The 27387-nt window shown below is 38.9% G+C and overlaps 1 protein-coding gene across 2 annotated transcripts in view; it reads right to left on the reverse strand.

Moving 5' to 3' along the window:
* PTPRN2 (protein tyrosine phosphatase receptor type N2) overlaps positions 1-27387 on the reverse strand; it is a 636599-nt gene that overhangs the window by 31570 nt on the left and 577642 nt on the right. For both annotated transcript variants that reach the window (XM_030971071.1, XM_030971072.1), the window contains 4 exons: positions 23181-23254; positions 14987-15064; positions 2847-2966; positions 1537-1703 (listed from right to left, as the gene is read on the reverse strand). In XM_030971071.1, coding sequence (XP_030826931.1) covers positions 1537-1703; positions 2847-2966; positions 14987-15064; positions 23181-23254 — 439 coding nt within the window. The remainder of the gene's footprint in view (positions 1-1536; positions 1704-2846; positions 2967-14986; positions 15065-23180; positions 23255-27387) is intronic.

Consider the following 27387-nt stretch of genomic DNA (forward strand, 5'->3'; position numbering starts at 1 on the left):
AGATGTCCTGGCTGTACAGGCTCATTTATGCTCTAGTTAGAATTGCCAGCAGATTTCCCACTAACTTTGAAAAGAGCAAAGCTGGATGCTGCACTGGCTCTGTGCTGCAGCCTCACACAGCTTAATGGAACCGAGTCACAATTCTCACTACAAAAATTCACTACAGGCAACTCCTCGGTACCACAAGCAAAGAGAAATCAACCTATAAAAATCATATTAAAGCTGAACCCAGAGAAGAAAACCTTGAAAATTCAATTACAATTTCAACTCCATCCCATGGCTGTGCTTCCTTGCTCCACTACTGCTCTTGTGTTGTGACTCTGTAGTATATCCTTACATCCTCACCTAGCCATAGCTCCAAGTGACTCAGAGCAGCTGCACTCCATTACCTGACCTGCACCGTGTGAGATGTCTCTCTGCTTTGAAAAGCCTTGAAATATGTACAAGAATACTGAGTAGATGAAGGGTGGCATTTAGCCCTAAATTTTTAAGGGTAGGATTTTGCCAACAGACAAGTGTGCAACCAGCTCCTGTTGGCTGTATGCCAGCTCCTCCCCTCGGGTGCAGATGCACGACTTCGACTGGCATCAGTCAGAGCTCCCAGCACTCCTTGAAAGAAAAAACTTTGGATCTTTTGAGCTCTGAGCCCGTATAATCACTTTGGGGGGTTGTAGATAATATTGTAGAGCAGAGAGAACAACATGTGATCCCACAGGCTGCTGGTGGATGGAGCACCAACTCCCCAAACCTCACGGAGATTCTTTTCATTAGTCATAAGCGCGTCGCTGTGGATTAGCTGGTACACGCTAACACCTACACGTGATGCACTGGGCACGGTTTGCAATCAAATAAAGATTATTTCGCTCCAGTATTTATCATGCATGGCTTTAATTTTCAAATTAAAATTTAGATAGGCACAGCAAACATGAGAGAAGGTGGCAAGGACTTTCACAGCTTTTGCCTTTGTATATTTGTATTTTAAAGCCACACTGACTTTCTTTAAAGTTCCAAAGGGTATGCTTTGTCAATATTTTCATCTGCTTCTTCAAGCTTCCACCTTCCTGCAGCCAAAGGTCTGCAGATCTCGCTGTTGGATACTTATGAGCAAATGGTACCATGGGAATGATGCTATCGTCATATGACTCCATTGTGATTCTTTTTTTAAAGCTCACACTTCCTAATTTACTTGTGAGAGTCCTGATATAAGGATCTTGGGGGAGCTAGACAAAAAGCCTGGAAGTTGGAGAAATGAATAAATACTTGAAAAACAAAGAAATACAGAAGCACTGAGATTATACAAAGGGAGGAAAGGTATTGATCTCTAAATGCAAAATGAATATGTCTTAAACCCAGGCAATATCTCTGTGTGAGGCAACACTAAACATCAACCTAGTGAAGATATTTCTCTTAGTTTAGCATTGTGGCATCACAGGCTGAGGAGCCCCCTTTCAACCCAAAAATCTTTAAAGGAAAAAAAAAGCCCTTGTTCCTCAGACCCATAGCGTCTTAGAAGAAGCACCATACTTTGTGCTTTACCTGCGGAAATCCAGAAGGGATCTGGTGGAGGCAGGAGCCCTCTGGTCGTTCCAGCTGAGGAAGTGGAACTGGGTCACTGTGCGGGTCTCGTTGGTCTGCAGGTTCTTCAGGTAGAAGCTCCTCACAAGGAAATCCTCGCACCAGATGTGCTCAGAGACAAGATTGACCTACACACCCACAGGAAGGAATAAACGGAGATCAGCAATTCTGGTTGCAAGTCACGTCTCCGGGGTTGCAAGTGTAAGATTTCTGGGATGAAGGAATTGCATGAAAATTTTATTTTTATTAGCAAATTGGCCAGTATGGAGGGAAAAAAAAATCATTTAGCAATCAATGTAGCTGTCAGAAAGGGGTTAGCTGCCATTGTCTTCCATTGAAAACATAAGAAAAATCTTGACAATTTTCATGCAAAAGAAAAATTCACTGAATTAAATCTTTATAACATTATGTGAATACAAAAGATATTTTGTATTGAAAATGTGTTAAGACTGGCAGTTCCTTTCTTTTCAGAAATGTCCACAAATGCATTGCCCAGCCTACTCTCAGAGGTCTTAAAAATCTGAGTTGAATTCACATGAGAAGTAAAAATTCAGTTTCTTTTGCTATGAAGAAAAATAAGCATTAAAAAATGCAGCTTATTTGCAGAGCTCATCTTTTCAGAAAATGACTTTATTCCCATTTTAGTTTAAATAACAGCATTTCTTTACAGTTTCTCCACATTTCTTTGTATTTGGCATTGTGGTATTATTTTCCTCCTCTACACAGCTGGACCACTGGAAAAATCTGACAGTCGTTGTCAATGTTGCATTGCAACATAACTCGTGATATGATATTTTGGGCTAGAAATGCAAAGCAGAAAATAAAAATATATATTTGTTGTTGTGACTGAGGCAAGAGATAAAAATAGATAGGATTAATTACTACAGCAATATAGAGGTTTTTCTACAAAGATTTACATATGGCTGTCCTAAGGCAAAATCCACTAGTTCTAAAAATACTATTTTCCTATAAAACATAAATACACGCTTTCATATATCAACCACTTGCATAACCATTCAAAATGCAAACATTATTGTCCTTTTTAATACTGCAACATTTCACTCATTATTTACTGTACTTGGTGGAAACCACCTTGCTGTTAAAGCTGCACTCCAATTTTTTTTGCAAATGCAGAACTACCCGAAGGCACACCAGGAGTATTTCATAGTCCGCAGCTCGACCTCCGGGTTAGAGCATCTCCATCATCCTTCTGCCCTGGATGGAATCAGCACTTACTGTCACGTTTGCAACCAGAAATTTTGTGCAGGTACCTCGTAGATGTGGTAGAGGTTTGACCCTTCGTCCGGCCAATAGTGGTAGCACTGCTTGACTCCGTTTTCCACGAGGGGTGTCAGCATGACAATAACGACACAGCCGTTCTCCCAGACCATCTGCAGACAAAGAAAGACACCGTGGCCACATTGTGACTGCCTAATTACTGCGTGACATGTATAATTACTGCACTCAGACACACAATCAAAATTTATTCCATTCACAGGAAATTTATTTCATTTTCATTAGACACTTTTACTCTGCAGCTGCTTTCAAATCCCTGAATAAACTGGCACCATATTTTGCAGGCGTCCATGAAATATTAAAGAATTTCCTGCGATTTCAATTCAGGTCATCCCCAAAATCTCTCCTTGCTCCCAGTACCATGTTCAACTGCTTTTGTGGCAAACTTTTAGATCCACTGAAGGAACACTGAGTGGTGCTTGCAGAACACCCATCTATTTAAGATTTGATATTTAACACTGAAGCAGCACAGATCTACTAAAGTCACATGTACTGAAATTTGTTTGTGTTCTCAACCCCATGTCTTTTTTCACTTTGCCAAGTAGCTAAAGCCATTAAAGCACTGCATTGCTGAAACAATCATAAAAGTTGCATCTGAACAATAGTAATGAAGAAAAGGCAGGGAAAATTCAAAGCAAATCTGTTTTTCCAGGAACATTTTGGATGGAGAAGTCCCTCCAAATGCACATTTATAAAAGATTCATTGCAAATGTGCATTACTTTCTTTTTCCTTCTTTCTTTCCTTCCAGCTTTCCTTTGTCTTCTTTCTTCCCTTTCCCTTTTTTTAAATTTTCTTTTTATTTTCCTTTCTCTCTCCCTCTTTTCTATTCCATTTTTCTTTCTTTTTTTTTCCTCCCCTTCTCCTTTCTCTTTTCTAGTTCTGTTTTCTCCCTTTTTTTTTTTTCCTGGAGGTAGAATGAAAGTCCAACCTGTGCTGCAGACAGTGCACTCACAGAGCACAGGTACAGAAACAGAGGAAAACAGAGTATCTTCGGGGTCAGCATGATCACTTAATAATTTAGACCAGCCACAGAGTAGGATACAAGAATCATGTACATCCTCAGCTAAAGCATTTGTGGATGTCTCTCACAAACAGCAAACAAGCAGAGATGCTCTGGTCTGGCATATCTCTGTTCCAAACACAGCCCATGACTGAACAAAAAGGCTCCTATGAATTAATACCAAGCAGTATAATCACTAAAAACGGTTATTATTATGCTGTACATTGATGTTATATTTGCATACAACTTTCATTGTCTTTTTGCTAGCATATAAAATTACTAAATGAAGAGTAAACTGCTCTTTTTGTGAAGGGTTATGTTTATTTCACAGAAATATTTATAAGCAACTGTATTGACATGTAAATTTTGTCAACAAAAAAGGCCTTTGTCTAAACTGTGCAAAGATGAGATGATACATTCAATTCAAGGATTATTTTTTAAATTACATATCAAATAAAAAGGTTTCCCATTCATGGATAATGATGTTGTCTTCTCTTTTAAGAATAGCTTGCATATAGAGAAACAAATAACGTTTTTCTTCCCTTTTTAATTTTGCAACATAATTAAAACTACTTTTAAAACCGGCTTAGAATTATTTAGAGAAATGAATCTGGGGTTTACACAGAATAGGGTTATTTATCATTTTGAAAAGAAGTGGAGTAAAAAAATTATAGTGGAATTTAAGAATAATCTTTTTTTTTAACCCCTTCAAAAACGTTTTTTAAATAAAAATGTCTGTAATTTCCTCCTCCTCACTTTAAAATCTCACAGTGCCACAAAACCATTTAAACATACTTTAAAATTATAGACACTTTACAGACAGATGTATATTTACCATTTGTATATTTTTTATACTGCATTTGTTTCAGGCCACAGCTGGAAACCTTCTTTATATGTAAGGAAGATGATACAGATTTCTTTCATTCTAAAATAGTTTCACCTTTTTCAGCCAGCAATCAGACTAAGATAAGAATTCAAAACATGCATCTTACTTTAAAACTAGCCCCACTAAATCAGTACTTTCATCACATAACGATTTAATGTGCCTCTAGAAGGTATAGAAGCTCATTGAAGCCATTACGAAAATGAGGAGAAACACAGTTTTTATGAGTGTAATAAAAATACAATGATCTAGACCATAAACTAATCATCGAGCACTCTGCTTGTGCCACCCAAGTGTAACATTATAAAAGCCCACTCATTTAGAGAGGAATCCTTACAGTTTGGCAACCCTGTTCATTGGTTCAAAGACAGAGCATTTCATTAGAGAGGGGCTGTCTGCATCTCTGAAGATTTCATTAAGCATAAATCCAAATGAAAGTTAATTTAAACAAACAATTTCAAAGTTACTCTGGGGTGTAATATTTCTTTTAGGTCATTGTGTGAAAAGTAGGAGTCAAATCTACTAAATCAAGAAGGCAATACAGCCTAGTTCCTTCATTCCTGTTACAAGCAACTGTCCCTGCATCTCCTGTGCTTACCATTGAGATGGGTTTTCACTAAGGCTCATCACCTGTGACTGGAGGACTACAGCATTTTCATTGTTTCCTTGCTAATTTAAATATTAGACCATCAGCCTGATATTTATTACCATGTATTTCCAAATAACTTGGAAGCAGGATGAGTCAAAGGCAGTTCACAGACTTTTACTCTGTCATCTGTTTACCTCCCCATCTTTAAGCAATTGTTGGGGTTTTCAGAAGCTGCATCCACCACACTTCACACTTGGCTGTGCTCAGCGTCCAGACACAACTACAAAGTGGCCCCAAGAATGTGTCTTGGTAAAGAAAGAACAGGTAGCCCAGACCTGGTCTGCACAATCCCAGCACAGCCTCTGAAGAAGTGCCTGCGGGTGCCAAAGGGATATTTGAGCTGGCCTTGGAGAATGGAGGGAGAAGTTCAACTGCAAATATGCAGTAATTCACATATTTCTCATCTTTGTATGCTTGCACAATGTGATAAAAGAATAAAGAGAACATCAGGTCCTCAGGGCAGAGGTTTTTCTTTTTATGTAGAGCCCAGCAAAATTAAGCTTTAGACTTCAAGTTTCTACAAAAACGAAATATATTTATATATATATATACACCATATAATATACACATGTATATATTTGCAATATATAAAACTAATTTTATTTTATTTTTTTAAATCACTTAGCACAGGCAGGCTCATGTTTGTAATTCATGCGAATACTTTCAGCAGAAGAAGAAATGTTGAATGGAGTCCAGTGAATGGGAGCAATAAAGCCTGAGTTCTGTACAGGAGCTCACTGCAGAGCCTGCAGTGCATTCTTTGCTGAAAAGGGAGGACACTGCATGATTTTGTGTGACATGTCCACCTTCAGCCTGTAGGCCCAGAGAGTAACATGTTAATGATCTTTAATGAGCTTCTGCTGCATGCATCATTCTCAGAACACTTCTTGGACATGAATAACACCATCCTGTTCCATTTGCTGCAAATTAAAGGCTGAATCCTGCAATCCAAAATGAGCAGAGCATTGTGATCCTCAGAATTCCCTGTTGATGAAATCCACCAAGTGTAGAGACCTCATGCTGTGGTTATCTAGCATTGCCAGCCCCATAAAAAGGGCTTCCACATTGGGATGAATTATATTTAGTAAGAATTACTTGAAAAGGAGCACAGAATTGGTTTTTCATGTAATAAGAAAAACAAAGTCACAAATAGCAGAACCAGTGTTACAAAAATGCCATAAATCTGAAAACATCAGTTTTTGATAGCTTATACTTTAAAATGTCCTTGTTTACTAGCTTGTAAATAAAATAGTTAATATGAACCCCCTTTTCTTTTTCAGACACTTCATCACTTTGAAGCTTCTTTTTATAATAAATTATTCTCCCCAAACTCCTTTCCCAGCCATTTCTGTCATTTTTGTGATAGGGAAATGACAAGATAGGAGCTCTGCCCAGACATTCTTCATTTAATGGAGACTAGTGGAGAAGTTTCTAAAATGCAATGATTTAAAAGTAGAAAATAGATGGGATGATCAGTTAAATCCAGCCAGTTCACTAAATATAACCTGCAAATCACATGAGCTGCTCTCTGAGAGAGACCTCCAGCAAGCTACAGAATTTACCTTTTCAGTCTTTTTGGTTCCCCATACAATTGGTATGACAGGTAAATGCAAAGACTTGGAAAAGCAGATGAACCAGCAAAGAGAACCCAAAAAATTTCTGAGGACAATAAAAACTCAATATGAATAAAAAGGACTCCTAAAAAAACAACAAAGCGAGGTACTAGCCCTTGCTGCATCAGATAATATGAATCCCATTAGATATTGTGAAAATAATTCACTGTGATGTCTTTCAAGCTTTAAAAAAAATTGGGGATCTTTTAACTAAAGGAAAAAATTGGGTTGAATTTAGTTTTTTATTACCAACTCTAGCTGGTAATAAATGCTTTACAATGCATTCCAGTCAGAAAGTCATACAAACTTTTTTGTGAAATATTTTGTTTGTAAATTAGATAATTTTAATATGCAATGGGTCAAATTAGGCAAGGTGAGAATTGCCATTTACAAAATCATAACTGTGCCTGACTCTTAAGCAAATCTATAAGTTGGATGATTAACGGTCAACAATCTGTATTTCATTAAAAAAGTATCTAACAGAAACTGGAAAAATGTCTTCAGAGAGGACCATATATAATTAGACAGTTGTATTGTGTCCCCTGCTGTTGCAGGAACACTTGCTTGGAAGTCACAGGGAAAGGCAAATTCCAAATGTCTGTATGTGTTGCAATAATTTCTCTTTCTCTTTCTCACAGAGACATAAACTGCTCTTATTCTTCTCAGTAGACTCCTAACAAGCCTTATTATTAAATAATTTAAATATGAGCTCTGTTTAGAGTTGCACTGCTGACAAAACCACATTAAGGAGCAAAAGTCCACCAAAATCATCAGAAATTAGCTTTTCCTTTAGTATTGAAAATGTGGAAACTAAACAATAAAGGGATACAAGTTTTAAGGGACTATTTCTAAGTACATTCTCCAACCAGAGCCATAATTAGAGGGAGTGTGGTAAAAGCAGACTCCTTCACTGAACGCTTATGGAATTTCTAATGCTGTATTTATTTCTCATGGCTTGACAAGTTACTAGAGCTCCAGGGGCTACTGTTCTGTGCCTATGTCTCCCTTGCTGTTTTTCCTTTATTAAATTAAAATATGCATATTTTACACATTGAATTGCTTTCTGTTGGTTTTCATCTGCTCTTCTTTCTGAAGGTGAGAACTGATTAGACATGCAGGAAGTCCCATTCCAGGCAAAGAAAATAAAACTTGGGAATCACAACTGCTTGAAAGCACTGTGTCTGCACAGAACAAAATGCAGAAGAATAATTTAGTCTGTAAATTAATTTCAGCACTCAGAAAACGTGCTGAACTGGGAGCACAGAACCAGCATTTAGAGCAGACAAGGGTTTGGTACAGTTGTTCCTACTCAGCCCATGGGCTTGGAACACTGATTTTGCTGGAAGACTCATTCAGCTATGGGAACATGGTCTCCTGCTACTGGGATTTGCCCTTGGAGACTACTGATTACTAATCCTTTTTACAGAGGAAACAGTCAAGTGACAGTATTCTGTATTCCTTTTGCTGAATTCCAAAACTGGAAGAGAGAAGCAAATATTGGTGATTAGGCATGCAAAGATTTATCATGTCCTCAAGACTGTGATTCAGGAATCAATTCCTAATATGCCATTGTGATCTGGGAGGAAACCAACAGTCAGTTTTTCTGACTGATGCTGATAACTTACTCCTGAACAGGGGTAGAGAAAAGTAAAAATAGTTTTAGATTAAGAAATGCAGGACTGGGGCAACAAAAAGCAAATGGCAGTTTAACTGCCTGGCTCCTATTAGGGCTATGGACTTTACTCTTGGGACCCCTTCTGCACTTTACATTTAACAGTCTGGCAATAAAAGTAAAAAGTAATCAAGGGAACAGAGATGAAATCTCCCCAGTCACTACAGCCACAACAGTGCAAACCTCCACTCCAGTGAGGTCTCTTTGCTTGTCATCAAGAGAGAGGCAGCAATAAAAAGAAGGCTGAAGAGGATTTCCAGTTTCAAGACTATTTCATGTACTGACAAATAGTGAGGACAAGATGGGGTAAGGTAAAGCATGGGTTTGACTCAGAATGTGGAGATGATGAAGCTTTTCCTCACTTCCTAGAGAAGCACCCCAACCACAAAGGGGCAGCACTTGAAGTCTGCCTTCCACCTCCTGTCTGACTTGGTGCTGCTCATGAGTGGCGTCTGCTCTGTCATCCTTGCCAGACTGAGGCATTGGGGGATCTATTTAGCCTGTGCTACAGATCTGTTTAGGCAAAACCCATGGAGTTTTCTGGTCTAAACTACGAGTGTGTCCACTACAAATGTGGGCTGTATTTAACTTACTCTCATGACTTAAGTCACTAGGTGACTTAGGTGCACTGTACCTTACCCAGCATTTGAAAAATGATGCAAATCATATTTCTCTACCCCTTCTGCAGAACTTCTATAATGTTCAGATAATGATTAATTATGTTCTACACGGAGGGAGGACATCACAGGAGCACAAATGCTTACCGAAGTATATATATCACATATTAATTCATTTTCCAAGGCAAATAAAGCATGGCAGGAAGCGCTTGTTCCCTCCCCCTATTTCACTTAATGTGGTAAAATAAAAAAACATGAAAATGTACTTCTCTCCAAAAAGAAGGAGGGGAAAGAAGGGCAAACGTGGGTAGATTTATGAAAGAAAGACATGATAGGGGGTATTTTTCAGAGGGAAAATTTATGGCCTCCTACAGAAATGTTCATTTGGAGATGATGAACCTTAGCAGACATGCAATTTATAAAACCAGAATAATTAGAAACAATTTTTCAGTGAAAGGACAGTTGGTTCTAAGTATCCTGAGTCTTAGAAATAGTTTCTTGCATATTATCATCCCTTGCTTCTTAGAATACTTTGCAAGTTAAGACATGTACTTCATGTCAAATATTTTGTGGAATTATAACCCAGCACATACTGAAAATAATAAAATTTTATGCCTCCAGAATTATTCACAACATGGAACTCCTGCTGCGAAAACTTGTTATAGATCAGAAATGTTCCACATCCTCTTTCTTTTGAATTATGTTCAAAGAGATGTTGAATTTTAATAGCGCTATGTGAAAGAGCTGAGTGAAATCTCACTGAAGCTGCTGGACAAAATCATCACCTTCCATTCAAGAAAAATGTAAGAAACAAGCAAACTCTTTTATGAAGCCTGATAACTGAAATTACAGAAGTTATCATCAAAAACAAGAGAAACATGAAGCATATGGACCTGCGAGTTTCTCTAGAAACTGATACGCTTAATGCAGAGAGAGAGCATTAATCAAGGCAAGATGATTAATCCTGATAAACAGCATAAATGTGTAAAAGGAATAAAGAAACCACCAGCACAGCTCAACAAACTAGCATTGTGATCCTGGTAGAAGAAAAGCTGAAAGAGAGGTTGGGGGTAAAACACTGGGTGAATGAGGTTTGGAAAATAGAAGTTATTGACTGTTATTTGATTCTGTCTTTGTTCAAGGAAATAAAACTCTGTTCTTTCTTTGTAAATAAAATGGAACTCTATCAAAGCAAAACCCTGTCCTGGGGATGAATTTTCTTTCCAGCTGAGAAGAAAACAACCCACAGACCTGACAAATTGTTTAACCACTCAGGTAAAAATGGATTAATACCATGTGAGGACAGTCTTCCAGTTTTTGAGAAAGCGAATTGTGAGGTGGAATTCCCACTGAACAAGTATAGAATCAATGAAGGATGTATTTCTCAGAAATAGTAATTGGTAAAAGATGCAAACAAGACCAGATAAAATTAAAAGAAGACTTAAATCAGCTGGAGGCTTTTCAAAATTAATTAAAGTAGTGGCTGGAAAATTTCCAGAGTGGTCCAAGAGATGACAAGCGGGTAGAGATGAAATCTCTGCTTGAGCTGCAAACACAGAGCATCCAGACAGATTAAGAAGCCCTGTGGCAAAACCGATCAATGAGATGACTGACAACACAACTCCTGCAGGCTAGAAAGTTTTCAAAGAAATAGGTAAGCCAGGAAAGTTGAAACTAACTTGGCACTTGCTGACTTAGAGAAGCTATGCCAAGAATCTAAGGAGCTGGAGAAGTAAACCAAAGGGACACAAATAACCGTGGAGGTTTTTTGCCATCAGAAAAGTCAGTATAAGTCTATTGCCTTTTTATCATTATTTTTCTTACAACACATACAAATTCAAACACCATTTGAAAATAACCAATATCCAGGCATTTGGCCCATCTCAAACATTGTGCCTCTGAAAGAAAAACTTCTGTCAAGCTGATCTCTCAGGTCAACTTGGAAACATATATGAATAGAAAGTTTTACGGAAAATTCTGAGACTGATGGCCAACTCTAGTGGCTCAAGTTAAATGGTACTGAAGAATGATACCTGCTCTTCTTCACCCTACCAAAAAGACAGTTTGCTAAGTGTCTTCCAAGAAGTGGTCACTAGTGAGATCAGTGGAGCTGGTACCTTTCAATCCCATAGTGGTACCAGACTTGGATCACACAGAATTCACAGAATTACCAGGTTGGAAGAGACCTTTAAGATCAAGTCCAACCCAGCCCTAAAACCTCAACTAAACCATGGCACCGAGTGACACATCCAGTATTTTTTTTTAACATATCCAGGGATAGTGACTCCACTACCTCCCTGGGCAAACCATTCCAGAACTTTATCACCCTTTCTGTAAAAAAAATTTTCCTAATATTTCTCTTGGTGCAGCTTAAGACCTCCCCTGTTAAAATACATGAACCTGGACCAAGCACCATCAATGTTGTATGAAAAAGCTCTGCCTAGTTTGAGAAAGCAAAGGCACTGAGTTAACTATGATCTTTGCTTGGATCTGGGCAACTTGAATACAGTAAATGGGAATTTGTTTGCTAAGTGTCTAACAGCACTTGCACTAAAATACTGGGCACTGGATCAACATAACATGTTTTAGAGGGGCCTGCCAGTAAAACTAGAAAAAAAAAAAAGGTTGCCCAAAACTAAATTATCTGTTTGGTAAAACCTACAAAGTATTGTGACATTCCACAAATCCATTCATAGCAGGCCAGACAGCTTGCTACTGTAGAGGTAGTCACTGACTGGTGGGAGAATATAATGAAAGCTTAAGAGAAAGCTGGTTTAGAAACTATATCTGGAATAAGAGCATGAAATACAGACAATCGGCACAGATGAGAAACAGTTTGGATTTTATTGTGGATATCAGCTGTGTTGTGAATGCCAAGAAAGTTGCCTTACGCTTTCAAGTAAAACAAATGCTCTGTAGACAAGAGTTCTCTAGAAGTCAGCTTGAAAAGCCTTCAGGAGTGGAAACAATTACAACAGGTTCTTGCTGGGGCACCCTTTCAGCCAAGACACAACGAAGTGGCTGATGCCCACGGCGCACCCTGACTGTTGGGAATCTCAGCAGCCAAATCTCTGCAAAAATCGGAAGCAATACATCCAGTAAATATTGCCATGGAAGGTGATGTCAAGCTCCAAGAGTTTCTGATGGACTTGCTAAAGCATGACATTGTGCATTTAGACAAGGAAGAGCACAACAGTCCCAGATCTCTCTGGAGTCAGTCGCTCTTCTCACTATCAGTCAGAACACTGCTTCACTGAGCACAAAAAGGGGAAAACAGCAACACAACTCTGCAACAGCTGGCATTAAGTGGAGGAGGGAAAGGGAGGAGAACCACTGAGAAGATGTATCAGGAATGAATAATTGAATCACTAAACAATCCCTGGTGGCAGCGTCATGGAAGCACCATAAACTACAGAAAACTGTATTCAAGTAACTATCAACTGATTGTGCCCTGACAGCAGTTAAGGCTATTTTCCATAGCAAGTTCAGATTTCCTATGCTTTACATTAAAATATGCACAGTTAGGTGAAAATAGAAATTAACTTTTCTCCTGCAACTGGGCATAAACTGCAACATGCTCAAGCCACAGCTTTTGACTTGTACACTGGATCTTCTTCATTTCAGTGGCTGTGGATGCAGTGTTCTGCAAGGAGCTCATCTCTCTTGGCCTGTTTATTATATCTGGTTGACACCCTGGGCTGTGTAAAAGGTTTGGGACAACAACTGGCACACTGAATTGTGATTTGCAGGAAGTTTAAGAAAAGTGGGTCATGGACCAAATCAGGACACTGGCACAGGTAGATTGTTATGTTGAAGTGACAGACATCATCAAAATAAACGTCAAAAACACCTTTTCTATGGAACCTAACAGAAGAAATAGTAAAAGAGCATCACATCAGAAATGCACACAGCCACACTCAAACCAAAGCTGAACCACGGCTCCCCAACAGCTTTTGAGGAGACATTTACAGCAAATCTGGTGGGGAGCTGGAGTGAACTTTCAATGATGGAACACTGGAAGAGAAATAGCAGAAAGAGCAGAAGGAAAGTGAAGACTCTTCCACACAACATAGCATGAGGAAAGAAAGTAAAGAAAGAGATCTTTTAAGTATGAGTAGAATGAAGAAGATTGCACCACGGAACAAAGAAACAAAGTTGTAGTCTCTGTGATCATGCAAACAAGGTACCTAACTTTTCAAACTGGTGTGGAAGAAGAACAAAAGATATTCTTTATACTATGTTTGTATGATTAATTTTGATTTCTGTAACGCTTACTCAAAGAGGACTTCTTAAATGCCATATTTAAAAACGAGAACATATATTCTTCAACATGTAAAGGGGCATTTACAGGTCATAGTACACACAATATAGATGTACAAATATGAAAAAATAAACAACCAAAACCATGGGCCATAGAAATAATAAAATGTCATAAAGAACACCTAACATACTATTTGATTTTGAATGTGAAATTTAACAAATATATTTTCAAGGATCATGCCTGTTAGAATGAACCAATGTGCCAAGCAAAAAGGAGCAGTCTTCTCAATTCTAGCTAATTACCAATGAAGACAAAAATCACAAGCCACTTGAAAATTTAAGCCAAAAGCTCACCTGACTTCAAGCAGAAAGCATTTGCCCTGCTCTTCTAGAAAACAGTCCCAAAATATCTTGGACTGAGCACTTCAATATCCATGCACCCAAAATTCAACAACTTTTTTGACAATGTCCTGATTACTCATCAGAAAAATCGTGACATGAAAAGAGTCTTCAATAGGGATCAGTTAATAATTTCTAAGGATAGGTCAAGTGATGCAGATGAAGAGATGATTTCAACAGATGCGAGCTCCTAAAATACAATGACACTTCTGAAATTGTCACACAGACAGTCTCTTATCTTCAGAACAAAAACTTCTAAATTCATAATGCAAAACAAAAAATAAAAGCATATGTTCATGTTGATAATAAGCCCCAGCTGGCCTCCTCCCCAGGTAGCTTCTGTAAACCTTCAGACACAGTTCTGCACTTCCAAAGGAATATCTAACACTCGTATCCATCACACCATCACACACATCTACCCTGGCAATGTGTGCTGGTCCAAACCTGAGAGCTGCACCAGCACTGAAACACCTGCATGCAAAGCTCCTAACTGTGCCTCAATAACTACTTCATTTAGTCCCAGTCCTGTAAAGAATTCTGCTCCTACTTAAATTTATGTAGCTGGGTCCTAACTGCCTGTGGCAGAGGAAATGCATAAGGATTGAAGCATACTGGAGAACTGGGACATGTGTGGAATAGATTTCAATAGAAAATTCATGGCACTTGGTGTTAGGTCCTTTCTGATCTGGAGAATGACAATGAATTCTGGCTACACTCTTCAGGCCTTCTGAAAATCACTGAATCCTTGGCAGTAATTTAGTTACAGAGACCAGGCACTAAAATATGAATACTTTGCCCAGAGGTTCTCAGTATAATTTTCAGATAAACTATTCCTAAGCAGTGCTTGTATTACACATAAATGGCTTGAATATCCACATACTAGATTTTAAAAAGGCATTTGAATGAAGGCTATTCCACCTACAGTGACTCAAGCACAACATACTTTTACACAAATTACATTTCAAGAAACACAGGAAAACTTATGAAATAAACTCAGTTTTCAAAAATATGTTTAACTTACCTGCCAGAAGTCAGCAACAGTAGCAGGGAGAGGGCCCTGGGTGGCAATATATGCAGGGTTTCGGGGGTCATGGTCCATCTGGAATAAGGAAGAAGAACACAGACTGGATTTATTTAAAGGAAATCCCTTGTAGTGTTAGAGACAGAAAGTATGTGAGGGCAGAACAACGGACTTCCTGAAGGATTGTCATGTCCCTCCACCCTTTATTGGCAAGCAAAGTGTTTTATTTCTGTTTGTAAGCTCAGAGGAGAAGTTTTCCCCCAAAAGACTGATGGCACCAGACCCATGTGATGAGCAATGTCCCATGTCCTCAATATGCAGAGAAAGATCATTTATGGTGGCTGACAAAGGCATTTATTTGAGATCAGTACTCGTGGTTTCATAGCAACCTAGGAGCCTTTTGAAACATTTTTCTACACTGAATGTTAAGAATGCTCCACACATCTAAATATGTTCTCCATTTCCACCATGCCAGTCAAGGGCACATGTAACTAAAAACCAGCAAAAATGGGGAACAAATTCAGTTTCTGGCTTTTTCTGGTTAGCTGATTTATCTAAATGCATGGATTTGGCCTCAATGGAGGAAGTTCTGCTTAAAGACCTTAATTATTACATTTAATTCAAGGAGCAGAAAATTCACTGAGCAGAAAAAATATAGAATCTAAGAAACAAAGCCATCAGGAGTAAATAGGATTAGTGTGTTACAATGAATGTTTTCGAACTGATGGGTGGTTTTCTTGGTTCTAAATCTTAGGACCCATTCTGGTGAAAAAGAAGATCTGCTGATAGGATTAAAAAACAAACAAACTCATTCTAACCCTGAACTGGGCGGGACAAAACTTTGAACACAAAGAAAAGAGACCCATTTCAGCTCTGAGATGTGTGGGCGTGACTCAGTGACACTGAAGTCGGTGAGAGTTAACTTATACCCATGTAGCTGAAGGCAGAATTTGTCTCAACACACAGTTCTGTCCTATAAGTAAAGATCTGAATAAGAATGAATGTGAGTCACATTTGCATTAACAGGCATCTCCTGAATTTATTCATAGCCTATCAAAATCTTCAGTGATGGTACATGTCAGCGTAAAAAAGGCACCTCATAATTATGTGCAACATAAAAGAGGGAAGAACCATAAAAGAACAGATGTAAGTTATTCTAACTGAACAACAATATGATGAATGTTGCAAAAAGGAAGAGAACACTTTTATGTTTCTAATTTTCTGATGTATAATTAAGCTGGACTTAATATTAAAATTCTCCATGACAACATAACACAGGTAAAAGTCACTGAATCAATTTAGATTAAAAGCTTACTTCTGATTCACCAGCCATAGCTGCAAAAAAAAAACTTGACCAGGATGTCTATAATAGCATCATTTTATTCCAAGTTTCATTGGGATGCTTCTCTTATCAGCAAATAAATCTTCCCAACAAGCAATTGCTCACAAGAAATTTCAACCTTGCTTTCTTTGCCTTTTGACAAAAGCAATTCAGATAGCAGGACATCTACTGTTGTGGGTATTTTGAGACCAAGGAAAACTAGCTTTCTTCAGAAATCAGTACTAACAAAAAAAGCCCTTAGGAAACATTTCAAAAGGGGCAACTTGTTTTGTTTTGTTTTGCTTTGATTTGTTTTGTAAGAATTGAGATATGGAACTAAACACAGCTGAAAACAAATACCATGTGATCAAGCAAAGTCAAGCTTAAAAGCAGAGGTTTTTTTTATTCTCCATTACAGTTGAAATGATTTCTTGTTGTTTTTTTTCTTTTGAATCCCAAAGATCTACAAGATTTACATTTGTGGTGAAATGATTTCCTATGCTGGAACTAAAAATCTTAGAAAAACTGACCTACACCAAGGAGCATGTGCTACTCCCAATGGAAATTGTTGTGGGCGGCATCCACTCAAAAATGATATCACTTCTCCACAGGCTAGAGCTTGGCTTGGAAATGTAACCAACAGTAAATACATCAAATTTTAGGAAAAAATATAATTTCAATTTTATTGAACTCTTCCTGAATGATTTTTTTTTCAAATGTAGACATGCCAGAAAACAAAGGCAGAAGAAATCAAGGATGATGCAAATAGTGCTGTCATGGAGGAAATACATCTCAACATTCAGCTGATAAATCAGGAATAGGCCAATCTTGGCATTTCAGCATTAATCAACCTCTGTCACAAAGGTGCTGTTGGAACGTGGCAAACATTACAATAAGCACAGAGTGGTGAAGTATATCAGCAGTTTAACAATAATTCAAAAGACAATTACAATTATTACATTCCAAGCACATTGTGTTGAACAAAAAACAATTATGAGCAGAAACTCTTCTTGCTTGGAGCAAATAGAAAATGGCAGAAAATGCTATCACACTATTAAATGATCTTTAACTGAACAAAAACAAGAGCAAAGTTTAAACTAATTAAATGAAATTCCTGGTTTCATCAATTTTGTATTACATGCACTGTTTAAAAGGCCATGTATTTCAAGAAAATTGTGAAAAATCCCTATTCTAGTCACATTCAATTTAATATGAGTAGGTGATGGCAAGGGACAGTTCTTGAATGTTTTTGCTTTGTTCTTTTTTATTCTCTCAAGGTCAGCAAGAACACCAAGGGCATCTTAATCTATCAAAGTTAACAGAAGTTTGAATAAAGAAATAAAGTCAGTAATGAGTTTTAAACTAACTAATCAAGGATCCAGTAAAAGGCTTTTTTTTTTTAGTGTCAGTAGTCATTATCTTCTTTCAAGGATCCCTCAGATTTCTCACTTCATGAAAATAAAATAGAAAATGCATTCTCCAGAGAAGAATGGAGAACTCCAGACTCCATACAATCAAGTATTAAAACAAAAATTGATTGTTTGCTAACATTTTACATCAGAACAACCTTCAGAAATCACCCTAATAGTAATTGTTCAAAAAGAACATGATTTTTCCCTCTATTTCCCCATCAAAGCACCAAGTTCACAAGGCTTACATCAGAATGGGATCGAACAGCCATTGTTGGAAAGAAAAACCTACAATTATTGCAGCTGTTCTACTATGGTGGAATTCTCATCTTCTGCTGCAGTACAGCAAAGGCAAGTCTGGTGATAATGTTTCAATCTATTTTTCCATGATTTTATATTAGGGGTCAAGGATTACTATAACTGGCCATGCAATTGATTGTACTGATTTCCATCACTACCAGTATCAAAAGCAAAAGCAAAGAAAAATGAGGAGCACTGAGATTTCTTCTTGGAAAGGAAAAAACTAGAGAAAATTTTAGTGGGACAACTTGTGTTTTCCTATAGGGCTTTGTAGCATAAGCTGACTTACAGTATCCTAAAGTAGGAAAATATATGAAGAACATTATCACAACTGGTTGCATCTTGTTAACATCAGACCAGGATTCCACCTTTGCTTTACTGCAGAATAAAAGGTGTTTTTTCCCCTCAAGAGTTCTGTTATCCATCTGTCTTATTCTACGACTGCAAGAATTCCCTGAAGAATGCTGAATTTTGTTGAGTTTTTGATAGAGACTGTGCTGCTGCACGATTTCACTGATAATGCTGATGAAATACAGAAAAATCAATACATTGTGGAAGAAATCCTTGAGAGTGGTACATGTAGATTCTTGTTAAGCAGTCTTGTAAAACTGCAAACTGAAGTAAAAGTGCCAATAGGTATCAATGGCCATTTTGAAATTTCATGTAAATGATAAGATTGATGAATTCCTTCCCTCTACCTTCCCTTTCAGCTTGTCAGATCTTTACTTTCCACAGAGAAGGATGCTGGGTGAGATGTGGTCTCAGTCACACTATATTTACCTCCATTTAAAGCCTCTGAGTCCATCAGAAATATTCCTGAATCATGAGATCAGAATGAAATCCAGTGTAGACCGAATATAACAGAAAGGAAGTTGAAATCTGATTAACACCTTAAAAATTTGTATGGATTCAAGCTTCTGTGCTGTTTCCAGACTCAATGTATTTACAACACCAAGAAAATCTACTTCCATGCATATATTTATTACACAAAGTATAGACAGTCTTTAAAGAAGTGTATTTGTTTTTGCAAAAGAAAGCATATCCAGCAATTGCAGATGAACTTTGTAATCATTCACCTCAGCATTAAAATTAAAAAGGTAAACTAGTTCTCATCTTCATGTTTGAATTAAAATTTAAAATAATTTTTAAATCCTTCCTTTTAAGCCCCTAATGGAAAGAAAGAAGCAAATCTGGTTGCCTACGCCATTATGAATTTCAGAGTCTATTCTTGCTGATGAAATTTGTATGCTGTATTTGAACAAACTGTCATGCTAATGACATTCCTCAGTCTGGTGTCTTCAATAATAAGCAAACTGAGTTTTTAAATGTAGTTGATGGGATTTTTTCTCTCTCAGATACCCTATGAGGAAAAACAGAATTTCCCATTTACTTTCATGACCCCTGATTTAAAAGCAAAGATTGCACATTATTTACTACTGGATGATTTTCCTGAAATTTAATGAGGACTAAGTACAAATATGACAGAAGTAATTATCACAGTTTTATTCTGCACAGTCAGGGTCTCCTTGTGCTGTAATTGCAAGCCTTTCATTCAGCTGCCGATACCAGAGTTATTATCATAGTACTTTATGTTATTTCAGAGAGGAGGGAAACAGATTTCTACCTCACTTTTACCCTGCAAATTTATCCCAAGGACTCACTTTGCTTGGCCTTATGCTACAGCTAAATAAAAGACATATGGGAAGACCTCGGACTAAATCTTTCCTGATTCTCTTCACCCAGCTGCAGTGGGGCCACCAATACAACCCCAGTTTTCACATCCTACTGTGAAGTATTAAAGTATTGAGGGGGGGCAGCATTTTTTCAAAGGAAGAAACATGTGGGCAGGTGGCCAGCTCATTGTCTAGCACGGGGATTTTTTTACGGTGTGCTGCTGCACTCATTTAGACTTCAGTGAAGGCTGAGTGAGCCCCAGCTGGAGACTGGACCACTGACCCAGAAGCTGGAGATACCCAGCAACATGTACGGGCCTGGCAGCCTCCCTCTCTGAAGCTCAAATAGAATTACTTTATTTTACACTCTTCCTGCACCAGACAGCTCCCACACACAGGGAGGAAAAAGCCTCTTGCAGTCAGTCCACCCTGCACTGATCCTGAGCTATCAATGCCCATCTCACAACAGTGCTCACTCCTCACCCAGGCTCTGCAAGGAGCAAAGGCACCAGGAGCATCACTGTATTGACAGGATAATTACTGAGGTTATTTAAATTGAAAGAGTCTGAAGGAAAGAAATGGTAGGATTTTTGCAAGAGTGAGTGAAAGCAGTTGTAGTGATACTCCACATCCACTGTAAGTAAACAGCAGTAGAAACAGCACAAATGTCCAACTTAGGCTTCACCAGCTCTACAAACACAGTAAATATTGCAGAATCTAGTGCCCAATTCAGTATTGCAGTAGGCATTTGAACTGGGGAGAACAGAAACTGAATATCTCTGCCACTTCTATATTCAACCTCATACAAAAACTACACCAGATTAACAAATATGTTTACACTAATTTGAAGATATTTAATTTGGCTCAAAATTCAGCAGTTTGCAGGGAATCCTTCCAGACCATGGGCTTGCAAAGCAGGGATTTCCTCCTATCAGCCCCCCACTGTATCACCTCCAGGAAACACATTTTGATCTGTTGCTTTCAAAACAGCAAAATGACTACTGGCTTAGTGGAGCAAACTCATGTAACTAACCGGAGCATCTCTTTCCTTGGAATAGCAGGTCTACACAAATGTCAGCTGTGGCACTCTCTCCTCACAGTAGGGTAGGGTCTCTATCCTAACAGGAAGAAGAGGAACTTGAAATTTTTTCTTGGCAGTTTTCCTTGGCTATGCAAGTTACTGGGCACTAATCCCAATCTAATGAAACACTTGTGAACCCACTTATTTCTGGTCATAGAAGTATTTCTGTAAGAGATACAAAGACAGCCGTAAGAATTTTTGGTTCATCAGTGTGACTTGTTGTATTGAACAGAACTCTTGAGTCTGGGAAAAGAACAAAGAAATAAATATGGTTCTAACCCTGGAGAAGGACCCTTATTAAGAGCTGGGTGGAAAGGCAAGATTACAGCCCTTTGTAAAAACACATGAACTAAAGCTGTGGGAGCAGGGACCCTGTGCTTACATGAGCTTTAGGAATCCTGATAAAGCAAACCTCTTCTGAGTTTTCTCAGTGGGATATCCTAGTCTTGTTTCTCCACTTACAACTCTACTTAATCTAATACTTTACTCTTCAGTGTAATTAAAGAAACAGTTACACTATAATCCAAAACTACAATTGCAACAGACACACACACATGCAAGAATTTACCCCCTTCTCCAGCTAAAACTGTGTACTAAAACTAGTTAAGCTGTGTCTACACAGACTTTTGGGCAGGTTGCAGAAGCCCAGTTTTTCAGCATAAACCCAACAGTTGTACTGCTGTCAACACTGAACCCGCCTTAGCACTGTCTACAGATGCTGCAATTCCACTTTGCTACCACGTTGTTGCCATGTGAGTTACAACCAAGCTCCTACAAGAATACAATATCTCACTTCCAGTTATCACCTCCCACTCCTGTCCTTCCCACAAAACCTCTCAGTTTCTACTATCAGATGAAGGCTTGACCAAACATAACTCACCAGCTGGGTCCTGAAGACACAGGCAGAGCACTGAATCCCTGGAGCTGGCCCTCTGTGTGTGATTTTACAAGCAGGATGGATATTCCTTGGAGCACGACCTACTGTGATCCCCAGATCCTGCTGCCAGACAGAGCTTGGTCTAGTCAGACACACCCCTAAAAACAGTCTAAAAGCTCTAATCTGTGCCTATCTACCCTTGTCCTCTGAAATGGAACTGGCAATCCCTCAATATGCAGGTGCTTTGGTTTCCCCTCTACCCTAAGCCAAAGACAAAAATGTCCCAAAGGTGTTTTTTGGCTTCTATGTGTTTTTTGACTCTTTGAATAAAGTGCTTTTGTGTGTTGAAGGAAATGAAGCTTTGAACTCTGCTGAAACAAAGATCAGGGAACACTTTTTATGTAGCTGTTGGGGTTTTTTTAAAGAAAAAAGTATTGTCAACAACATTGGAAGGAAGCAGCCTGTAATTTCATGCTGTTGCAAATTGTCAGCTGCCTTGCCCACACAAAGTCATTTAACTGGGGGAGTGATACTCCCCAGGAAAATGAGCCAGTAATGGCAAATACAGCCCACTGCAGTGAGATCTTATTCTCCATCCTAAGCTCTTTCTCACAGTTGCCCTATAATAACTTTCTGGTGCCTAATTAATGTGAATAAGAACTGTGAGAAAAAGCAACTGCAATACCAGCAGTCCCACAAGGTCAAGGACACAGTGCCTTTTTCCCCCTTCACTTGGATATCCTGACACTTCCACTGAGATGCTATGACAGGGCAATGCCACTGGAATGACTGTACCTGTTTAGTGTCTGCAAATAGAGACCTTTTCTCCCTATCACCTTTCATGGACAAGATAAGGATTCCCATTCAGCTCACACAGTCATGGGAAATGGCAGCTGGGCAACACTGGAATATCTGGACACAAAAATTGGACTGACCTACTTTGCAGTTGGAACGAATGCACAGGGGCTAGTGGATCCTGTTCTTGCTTTCCAAACAGCAACCTCAGAGAAGAACCAAGGGAGCTACAGAACGACCAGACTGTGCTTCATTAGGTCAACAGAATAAGAAAGGCAAGAGGAAACATCACTTCCAAATGCAGAAGAAGCTCAGAAGACTGTAGAGCTCAGCCTTCCATGCCTACAGAAACCATTCCTCCTACTGTAGCTAGCAGGACAATGCAAAAAAAGAACAAGCTATTTTTACCTCTTGGGAGAAGGAAAAACTCCACTAAAGTAAAGCATTGAGTTTTATAATCTGGAAGTTAATAAAATCTAATATCAAGTACAGAAAAACTGACAGTATTACAAGGCAGAATGAGGGTTATCTAGTGACTTTTTCTTAGTAAATAAACTTCAAGAGTATTGCATGCATATACATTTCTCTTCAATTTGAAAGGACAGGCTGAAGCACCAGCATTGTGAGGTGCTCACAACCTGAGAGTAGTAGTGAGGTGCCTGGAGTGACCCTATTTTGACAACAAGGAATGGCAAGGATCAACTGTTTGGCATACTTCTCATAGGTTACCATACTTACAATGGGACTGGCGTTGATGTATTCTGAATTGTCGTGGCTACTTTCACCTTTCAGACATATCCTGGAATGGTCATCTGCAAAGGAGAAAACATGAGAAATAAGTTTCTATACCAGTATTCTACCCATTTTATGTTAGACAATTCAAAGTCAGATTAATGTGCTTTTCAAGACAGGAAAATATCAGAAAGGATATTTCCTTCTGACTCCCAACCTAGCCATAGGGTTGATACAGCCACAGCACCACAGCCTGACTCAGGCATGAAACGATGGGATATTCCAGAAGCTCAGTAACATAAAGCCTGTGTTCATGAGATACACTGTGATGTGCTACAACCTCTCATAGGAGAAACCTCTCTTCTGTTCAGGGAGTTTAAGATTTAAACCAGGCAAATCACTAAAACCCTCCAGCATTATAACAAACATTCCTGTGCTTGCAGGGTCATGGAAGAGAGAAGCTGATGGGATTTTGTCCACCCAGCTTCTCTAAAACATGAACAGCAGGCACATGGAAGTGCAGTTGAGAGCTGGACAATAAATTAATCTGTCCTGGTCAAGGACCAGTCCTGTGTGGTGTTCCACTAGTGATGTGGGGAGACAATCTGACCTGCAGATGATCATGGAAGAGACAAAATGCCAACAATTTCACTTAAAGTACAACCGGAGCACACATGCACATCTTACACTTCAGACACCGGTAAAGAAAACAGCAGTTCTGGACATAGGAGTTTCACTCCCGTTTGCCCACCATCACAATTATTTTATCACTTTTTAACTTGTAATTTTACTGGTGCTAGCTCAATTATATTTAAAGCTGGTACACCCCAAACTCCAGTCTTTTTAGTCTTTTTTAAAAATTATTTCTACATCAGAACATGTATAATGGATGGGTTTTATTTGTCTGTACTCAGGCAGAGACAATGCAGGGATCTGCATTTCTTCCAATCATCCAGACTTACTTTCTGTTATGAGAAAAGATATGTTTCTATGTGATGAATCATTTCATCCTGATTTAGCTGTCACAAACAGGCCAAATTGTGTTCAAGAAATGCCATTTCTTTCCACTGACTAAAGAAAGAAAGCCCAGACCCTACTCAGATAATTTTAGAGATGTCTAAGTCTACATATGAGTTCCAAACAACTTGTACCTGATATATAACCAGCACAATTTATACTCCTCAGGAAACCTACTCTGCACAGTATATGGTAGAAAGAGGTTGTGGAGCTGCCCTTTCTAACCCTCTACTGCTGAACACAGACTGATGTTTTGAGAGGATTGAGGATCTTTCCACTGATTTTTCAAATAGACAAAGTAAGAGCACATTGTCTGGTGGCCTGAGACACCACTCAACACCAGAATTCCAAGTTGGCTGTTTAGTACCAATCATTATTTTAATCATGAGGAATAATAAATGAATTATCAAACATTCTAAGGACCATACAGGAAGGCAGAGACAGAGAGTTTGGGCTCTGCTTAGGTTTATTCAACAGCAATGCCATGGCAGTTCAGTAGATGAGCATGACAAAGGAATGTTTGTAAGGGTGCTGCTTATAGTCACTCAATCTTACCCAACAGTGTCAGCAATCTTCTCCTGGAATAAGATTAGTGATGAACAAGTCATGTCAAATAACTGAAGAGATATTCTTTACTATTCACATAAAATTACTTTCCCTGCTAAGGTTTGAAAATGAAGAAGACAAGAAAGGGAACATGCTCAATATTGGAATATTATCCCCATATTACCGGGTGGAACGTGCCTGGGCTCGTCTGGCCCTTGCTGCTTGACCAAAGGCGGCAGCTGTGGTGTTTCACCTCAGAGACACCTTTGGCTAGCTGTATGTTGCAGCTAGGCACTTGGATCGAGTCCAGGCAAGCAGGAACTCAGGTTTTACCTCTGATGGAAAGGCTTTAGGCAAGGTGAAGAGGAAAAGGAGATGGATTCTGCCAGAGGGTTAATCCAGAGTTTTATTCCAGGGTCACAGACCTCTGAATCTTGGTAACAGCTCCAACAGAATCCTGACCGCATGGTCTCAGTGTCCTTTTAAGCCCAGGGAAAGTAGGAGGGGAAGGTGTGTCACCCACCAGGTAGGAAGGGGGAAGGCTCAGGGGACAAGTGACACTTGGCTAGGCCAATGACCCCAGGCCTGAGGGGCATCTTTTGAACTTCACCAATCACACGACGCCTTTGCTGGAATGTTAAGCTTGACGGACAGCACTTAGCAAGGGGCAAGGGGAGGGGAAGGGAGAAGGTATTGCCACACCTGGGAAAGGACTGGGATAGCTAAAACAGGAAATTGCATCACACTGCAACAGCTCATGAACATTATTGATTTCCATCCCACTTTGGCACCACTGCACAAAAAAATCCAAAACATAAATATGAACTTTTGACACCTGAGATCTTGGGCTACCCAATATTTTTTATAGGAGGCTTTGCAACAAGCAATGTCACAGAGTGCTTGAAGAATTGCAGTTCTGAAGCCTTCTGGCTTTGCAGGAGATACACAGGTTACATGCAGTAAATGTGGTCTCAGATACCTTAAGCTAAGCAAGCACTCACGATAAGCCCTGTTCATTGAATAGCAAAAGTGTTTGAACTAATCACCAAAGGAAATGTGTGAAATGTTTTCAGAGGGATGAAGGAGAGAGAGCAGACAGTGATTCATCAGTACTTAGCAAACAGATGTCAGGGTGACTCTCCAATAAGAGTCAGGTGTGAGATCAGTAACTTATAGATCTTTTTTTTTGTAAAAACATAGAGTTTTATCCAGACTCTCTGATTTAGTGTGCTATGTCATTATCTTTCAGTCTTGGAGGGTTTATTAGAGGGCAAAACATGTTAAGGCTTAGTGAAAAGGTGTTGAGACTTTGTATTTGCTCCTAAAAAAAGGAAGTGTACAAAAAAGGTTGGACATGTTTTTCTGCATATATCAGGAGTTTGCACCCATGTGTGCTTCAGTTGCAGCATCAAACATTCATATTGACAATGAACAGATTGTGCTTGTCTATGCCTGTTATCACCTCAAAGCTTCTAGGAACTGGCATAATAGCTCTTCTGAAACAGGCAGGGGAAGAAGAAAGGAAAAAAGAAACCAAAAAGCATACCATGGACACCAGATTGTTACGTTAACAATGAGCAGCTATGGGGAAAATGCTGAATATACAGCTTTTTTTTTTTTTTTTTGGCAAACTGTGTATCGATTATGTGAGAAGCAGGAAAAGCAGGAAATACGAGTAAGGAAGGTATGTCAGAAAAGGAAGATACACAAGATCAATCTAAATAACGTGAAGGAAAGATGAAAGAAGAAATAGGAGAGGAGAGGGGTGGTAATAAGGAAGTGAGAGAAAAGACAAACACTGTTACCAGCTACTGCAATCTGGCCAAGCTACAACTGAGCATCATTTTAAGTATCTACAATAGCTGCTGCTGAATGCTGAGCTGCTTTGTATTTGCTATTGCTCAAGCCAAGCCACAGCTGAAAGAAAAGCAAAATGTACAGATGGATACATGTGGCAGAGGGAGGCTTCCTAAATAAAAAGGTTAATATTAACCTGTAGCTCCAGAGAAACACAGCACAATGTTGGATTTTATATACATGTAAAATATAAATATAGAAAAATTTATATATTTAATATATAAATTTAGAGGACAGAGCATCAAGGATATGATATAAGCAAACACACGTCTGCAGTATATAAGTATCAATTTAAAGACTGTAAAAGCTACGTTTTGGTGTCTACACATAGATGTATTCACTTGAATTGCTTAATGGAGCTTGATTTAGGTTGTTAAACTAGAACATGGACTGTTTGAGAAACTGTAGGGCAGATGAGACATTGCACAAGGAAAACAGACAGGACACAAGACCCCAAGACTTTTACCCTATTAGACCAGAATCTGAAGCTCACACAGGATACACAGTGGCATCCCAAAGCCATTAATTTCACTATAAACTAAATACCAGCTGTGGCCATTGCACAGCTCTCCTGATGTCACTGCACTGACTGGCTCTATCAGGGGCTTTGACACCTGGCTCACATGGAGACACTTAAATTCAGGCATCCTGATCTACAATCTCACAGACTCATGCCCAGAAAATTTGGTTTCAATGCCTCAGTGTAGGTTTCCACTGATATTTGAGAGCCCTAAAGACAGCTGGGCTAGCAGGCAGGAGGGTCACAAGTCTCCCACAGAGCTGGTGTTATACC

This window comes from Camarhynchus parvulus, chromosome 2 (assembly GCF_901933205.1).
Source record: "Camarhynchus parvulus chromosome 2, STF_HiC, whole genome shotgun sequence".
Lineage (NCBI taxonomy): Eukaryota > Metazoa > Chordata > Aves > Passeriformes > Thraupidae > Camarhynchus > Camarhynchus parvulus.